We start from the raw sequence: 6,901 nt of genomic DNA on the forward strand, positions 1-6,901 counted from the left end.
GTGGTGTGCAAAACGATATGCATTGCGAAACTCAAAGATTGCGATGTAAATGAATGCATTATGCAATGTTGCTACAATAATTAGATGCGTTTTTGTAAATTTCTTAATCTCTCTAGATCTCATGCGATTGGCTGAACCGAATAAAACACAACATTACAATCCTATTTCAACAAATCCCACTGAAATCTGACATTTGAATGAAGAGATAACGAATTTTAAATAAAGTTGACCCATTAGAGATTAGAGAGGAGCAATACCATTCAAGACTTTTAAGCAATGCAATTTCAAGACTTTTAAGAATATTTTAAGCAATATTTGCTTAAGCACAAAGCCATGGTAGCCATACCCTCGCCCTGGGCTAGCCAGGATCAGGGATCAGTACGCTAGTAACCATTGGAAGCAACCAAAAGGACACAATTACGCCCATTGGGGAAGTGACCAAAGGACATAATTCAGTATTTGTGTACAGCAGAAGCGGGTGGCCACATATGCACACCCCTGCTAATTTGTACGATCATCACTAGAACTGGCTCCCCTGGAAGGTCTGCCCAAACTGCCAAGTCGATGGAGCTGCGTTGTAGCTGGTGAGCGAATTGCCATCGTCGGTAAAGATTTGAAACGAGAGTGCCTGCCCCGTTACAACCACCGTAAGCTGCCACACCTCGCCCCAGTTCCTTGTCATGCTCATCCACCCCGTGTTTGAGCCCTTCACTGCCACTGCACTCACCGCTCCACTCCCCCCCACATTCGTTATCAGCACCAGATTAAAATTGGGATTCCCGTTGATGGTGAACAGCACCCCTCCCGTCTTCTGGCATGTAACCCTGCAGCAATTAGGAACATCATTATCATTTAACGAACAAAGCAGTCCAGCAGGATCTGCCTCACTTCATGATCCACGGCAAATAATTGACGTCGCTCACCTTCTGTACTGTACGGGCACGATGCCCCCCAGAGTCTGAGCTATCTGCTGGAAAGCTGGCTCCGACATATCGAAGTGCTCCAGAGGAGGATTGCACCAGCCACCATTGGTATTGGACAGAGCATAATTTGGAGGACAGAAATTAGTGGCCGTTACAGTTATCGATGGACTGCCCGATAGACACCACTGAGGATCATTGGTACATCTGATCTCGTAGCAGGCTCCGCAAGCGTCACCGTTGTTGAAAAGAGCGGTGCTGAGAGCTGCAGTATTTGTGCCATACCCTTGGTTGTAGAGATTCCCATAGCCACAAGCACCTCCTGCAATGAAAATAGCAACGGCAGTACCGTGAATTGGCTATTCCAGCAAGGACCCAATGAAGTCGAGTCCAATTTGTTCCATAGACTTCAGAAAATTAGGACTCGAATCTGGACGTTCAATGGCCTGAAGCATACCCATAGTCCCGGATGCGTCACTTCCCCCGTAGAACGTTGCGTGAGCGCCGTCAATCCAGGTACTGGATGCGGCATGTAAGGGACGGGCTAGTAACCCGGCTAGGAAGCCTGTGAGGACCCAAATGGCCACCAGAGTGTTCTTTGGCTCATTACCCAATGCCCTGCACAGAGCAGCACAGAAACTAGAAGTCTAAGCGGATGGCAAGCGATTGCACATAGAAGCCTTGAACAGGTTAACAGCCACAACCATTAAAATCATGCAATGTTAAGTTTTAAGTGTAAACGAGAAGCCTTACATTGTGGACGTGATCGCTGGAGGTGAGTGAAGGAATGTGATACTGCTATCAGTCGCAGCTGCTGCTTAAATTCCTTCAAGCAAAAGCTCGTTAGCAAGCTAAGCTGGCGGGCTTGGACCTCTACAGCCATAGCCTCTACATATATAGGCCAGCGCTTGCGCAATCATTGGCGTAAAGTTTCGCGAATTTGGCAGGACTAGTCGTGAATTTGGTAGTTCCCATGAGAGTTTCCTTCGGCCCTGGACACTACACCGCGTCGATCTCGTTGTTGCTCACTCTTGTTGACAAATATTATTTCTCTCGGACTCAGATTTAATAAGGGACGTAGATTGAAGTTGTCAATCAACGCGTGATCTCGACGTGATAAGTAACGCTCTAACCGTAGCTTTTCTGTTGGAACCAGATTTAATAGGAGACGTAGAAGTTGTGACCACCGTCTTCCGTCTCAACGTGGGAGAATCGCCGCACAGTCCTTTTTTCTAAAACCAAAAGCAGCTTCTTCACAAGTTCCGTCACACCGAAATGAGAGCTTGTTCTACGTACATACGCCGTAAAACCCTTGATTTTTTTTTGTTTGTATTGCGGTGCCGCCAGGGCCTAGCGAAGGGTTGAACTCACGCACACTCACACACACACACCGCCTTAACCACTAGGCTAGGACCCAGTGGCAACCCTTGAATATTTTAGAGACGTCCCTCTTTCCAAGTAACAGCAGTCATGTGAGTCCACCCTTCTCGCAGCAGAAGCTGCAATAATTGACGTGCGAGCGAACCGGAAATGTGACTCGATCCTTGGAAGAGGTGCCAAGAACGCATCTAACGGAAGAATCTATAAAATCAACCTCCAAATAGTTTTGGTGAATGCTTCCTCTCTTCAAAGAAAAACATTTATCGAAAGCCATTCGTTATGATATACCCTTTTGTCATTGTCTTGCAAAACGTGGGAAGATCGTCTAGTATGTTCAATGTTGCAGAAGGCGTGCCCTTAGAGTTGCAACTTCGCATGTGTGACTAGCTCTTATTGAAATCATTAAATACTAGTCGCCTCTCTCTAGTTGGTGGCACCCGGGGCTGCATCTCCTTCGTGTTTGTCCCATGGAGGCATGAGCCTATGAGTGGCGAGCCTATGAGTGGCTTGTCATCTAGCCCAAAACTAGCAAGTAGCCATTGGAATTGCCACATGCCAAAGAGAGCGCTCTCGACTCCCTAAGCAATTCTCCCCTCCTAAGAAATATGAGTAACCTAGCCCATCTACGATGGGCTTGCAACCCACTCCGTCGGGTCCCAAGGTGGGATGGGATCTTAAAACGTCTTTAATTTCAAGATATAAGATTTCAAGTTTCAAGAGCCCCTCCACCATAGGCATAACTTGGCTTGGCTCACTCAATATGCAATTTTAAATAGATGGGTTGTACATATTTGTATGCCATTTGTGTTCAAATTAATGGGGATATTTTATGACATGGATTTCCGATTTACCACCTTGGCCAAGAGGTGAAAATGAGACCCACACACACGCACGCACACACACACAAAGGGGGGAAAGGGGGGGCGAATGCAAGAGGGTAAGGGGTGAAATCCTGCCCATATTACCAAATTCATCAAGTATGTCATAGTCAAAGCTAGCTTGACCCGTCTACAACGGGTCACAGAAGTTCCTTATGAAGGCCTCAAGTTAGGAATCAAGATCCTAGGAATAGAAATTTACTTATAAATCTCAATATTTGAATGCTATTGAGGGGATTTTGGGTTACAAAAATGCCTTTGTCAAGCTTCAAGTTCGGAATCGAGAACCTAGAAATATAATTTTAGATATTATTTATAAATATCAATATTTGAATTCTTATTAGGTGATTTTCTAATTGGATCTCACTTAAGCCCTAGCATATCTTTTAGCTGAAAAAAACTTTTTTCTTATCTTTTCATACATCTCTCTCTCTCTCTCTCTCTCTCTCTCACACACACACACACACACATAGCATACATACACTTTAGCATGAGAGCACATGTATGATATGTATGATACACAAAGGACTAACCAAGTTGGTGAACACTTTGCATGGAAAGAGGTTATATTAGCATTGGAAAAGAAAAAAAACAATGCATTAACCCACATAGCCTCTCAATTTATGTCAACTTTGAAGACCTTCATTATGCATGTGGGTAAAATACAAACTTCAATTGCTTATAACCCAATTTGATGATTTGCATGTGTCGCATTTAGAAACTAAGTGAATAATTCATTATCCAATTGCTAAGGTGCCTTATTTCATCACATCACTAAATTATTGCAACATGGAGAATGACTAATTGCAAAATCAGTTGAGAATACGATTAAAATCCTCCCTTCCCTCTTTAATTTCTTATACCAATTTCATTACAAATTGAGACCATAAGTTTTTGAAAAACTTCCAAACACTACATATTTTGGAGGCAATAGAGTGAAAGAAGTTTTACACCATCATATTAAAAAAGACGGTCACTAACCTGTGTTTTTCAACTTGGCTACATTTCATTTGAAGGCGCATATGCGTGCACACAAACACTTTCTTTTGTGTGAAGAAAACACACCCACACACACATTCAAGAATATTCATTTCAACCATAATTAAAATCCCTTTAATTAAAGAGGACTTTAAAATTGATGATATATTATTTTGGAGGGAAACCTTATTTTCAATAAGAGTTGTGTGAATGCAATCAACCCCATGGATTGGAGTTTTAATAAAGATTGTTCACAATATTATTGTGCTCAATGTTGGTATGTTGATTGTGTGTGCATGATGATAATGTTTGTAACTGTGCTTAATAGTATGTATGGGCTTTGTGTGTGCATTATGGATGAGTGCATGTATGCATTTGTGTGTTTATGATCGTGTACTCGTGTACATGTTTGTGCATGTGTGCTTGCAAGTGTGTGTCTAGGTAGGTGAATGTGCATCATATGCATGTGCAGCTCTAAATGCACATGAATATGTCTACCCATGTACATGAGTGAGTCAATTCCATCCATCTTGCACAATGTCTCTATCTGTATGAGTACACACACGCACACACACACACACAAGTGCACATGTGTGTGCATGTGCACACGCACACACACGCGCACACGTGCACGCACACACATGCACATGCCAGCTTCACTGAGATATTAATTGCACACATTAGGGGAGAATTGGGGTCTCAAAAGGGCCTCATAAGGAATGGATTAAGAAATGGATTAGTCCTAATGAAAGGGCCAAGGTAGGTCCCAAAAAGTCCTAACCCCCCCTCACCTAGGTAGGTCAAAAGTGACCCCACCTCTTACACCTCTTACACAACTCTTACTCCTAGGTGGGAACCAAAATATTCAAAATTCAAAATCCAAATTTTGAATTCCCTCCCTCCTTCTCTCTCCTCCCTCCCTCCCTCCCCCTCCTCCCTCCCCCTCCCTCCCTCCCCCTCCTCACTCCCTCCTCCCCCTCCCCCTCCTCACACCCTCCTCCTCCCCCTCCTTCCCTTCCTCCTCCACACCTGCTCATCCTACCCTCCTCCTCCCTCCCTCCTCCACACCTGCTCCTCCTCCCCTCCCCCTCCCTCCTCCTCCACCATTGCTCCTCCTCCCGCCTTCCTCCTGCTCCTCCCTCCTCCCTCCCTCCTCCTCCATGCCTACTCCTCCTCACCCTCCACACCTGCTGGTTTGCCCCCCTTTCCTCCTCTTCAACTACTGGTCCTCCCTCCCCCATCCCTCCTCGTCGTCGCCCTCCCTCTTCCTGTGTGTTGCTCCTTCAAGCCTGCATCTCCACGCCTTCTCCTTCTCTACACTCCTTCAGTCATGGCACCATTTGAGGACATCTCCAACAAGTACCAGGTTCACTTATAGTTAGAGGCTGAATATGCAAGCACACGTAGTCTCGAATTGAGGGAGCTTCCAAAATCCACAGTCTTCGTTTGCAAGGAAAGAAGCATCTCGACCTTTGCATAGAAGGATCCTTGTATCCTTTAGATCCTACCAACCAAAAGAGCCCTCCTTTGCATACAATGCATGAGCTAGTTTGGTTTGTTGGAAATGGACATGCAGGGTTGCTTGGTTATTGCAATCAGTTAAACAATGCTAAGTCAATGGCTATGCAAGCAAGCGAGATGCGTAGAGCCCAAGCAGAGATGCTATCTAGAACATTTGGGAAATAGCACCATTGTTGCAATGCATAACTCTATGCAGGATCTTTAAAGGAAGAACCAGGATCTTCATGTTAAAGCCAAAGCATTGGACTTGGAGCGCGGCATTGGACTTGGAGCAACATAAATTAAAAGAGTCACTTTGTAAGCTAACTGAGTCCAAAAAAGGCTTGGAAAGATCTATATACAATCAAGTTCAACAAGCCGTAGAGAAGGAATGAGAGAAGGCAGAAGAACAAGTGCAAAAGATGAAAGAAACACCTTTGGGATTGAAGCAGAGGAAAAGAAGGTACTTACATAACATGGATGCACATCCACTGGTGGTGCTAGAAAGAGGAGAGTCTAGGCTACAAGGTTGGTTATCTGAAAATGTATTAATGAAATTACACTCTTTTGTGCTACACTGATTGTGACTAAGTTTTTCTTGTGTTCTTCTTTAGGAACTTCATGGAAGATGTGATGGGAAGAACGGTCAGGGATGATATTGACTGTTCATATGCTCTAGCTAGTTTATTGAAGTCAAGCAATGTCATTGGGATACTAAGGGACCCAAGACACAAGTGCCTACATGTGCAAGTTGCGAAGAGGTGATGAAGGACTTCAAGGATATTGTGGATGCAAAGGAGATGCTTGCAGCTTGTGATACTACCGATGTAAGTCATGAAGCTTACACATCTATTTTCAAAATTTTCAAGTCTGGTATTTTGGGAAAGTATAAGAAGTCTATAGTTCCCCTACCCACACCTTGGTCTGTGAGACGTGCATAGCAAGAAACAAACCAATGTGCAAGAGAAATGCTTGGAGGGTACCATTGCATAAGGGGCACAATGACTTGGAAGAGTAAAAAGAAATCTGGCTTGCAAACCTTTGAGATGAATGCTTTCAACAATGTCTACTTCGATGTTGAGAAACTGCAACAAGCAATGGTCAAATTCTATGGCATGAGAGAAGATGGTAAGAGGAAATCCATTATAGCATTGCACTTTACTTAGTTTTTTTCCTATATCATGTTTATCCTAACGATTTCTCTCTTTTGTTGTACAGATTTCAATGGAAAGCTCATATTTGTCA

The 6,901-nt window shown here is 43.9% G+C and overlaps 1 protein-coding gene across 1 annotated transcript; it reads right to left on the reverse strand.

The window, feature by feature from the left end:
- Positions 1 to 520: 520 nt before the first annotated feature.
- LOC147901590 (expansin-A4-like) lies at positions 521 to 6,470 on the reverse strand. Its single transcript, XM_087374532.1, has 4 exons — positions 6,422 to 6,470; positions 1,378 to 1,461; positions 924 to 1,242; positions 521 to 824 (listed from the first exon to the last, which is right to left on the reverse strand). Exons 2-4 carry the CDS (start codon positions 1,379 to 1,381, stop codon positions 521 to 523), a joined length of 627 nt encoding a protein of 208 aa, XP_087230658.1. The 5' UTR covers positions 1,382 to 1,461; positions 6,422 to 6,470.
- Between the last annotated feature and the right edge of the window lie 431 nt (positions 6,471 to 6,901).

The sequence above is a fragment of the Dipteris shenzhenensis genome, chromosome 5 (assembly GCF_047967505.1).
Source record: "Dipteris shenzhenensis isolate YYH24624 ecotype China chromosome 5, Dip_SZ_1.0, whole genome shotgun sequence".
Lineage (NCBI taxonomy): Eukaryota > Viridiplantae > Streptophyta > Polypodiopsida > Gleicheniales > Dipteridaceae > Dipteris > Dipteris shenzhenensis.

What these genes read in the sequence shown, in the direction of transcription:
- LOC147901590 (XM_087374532.1), bottom strand. An exon ending in GTGCCCGTACAGTACAGAAG is followed by an intron (nt 825 to 923) that starts GTGAGCGACGTC and finishes TAATTGCTGCAG; the next exon opens with GGTTACATGCCAGAAGACGG.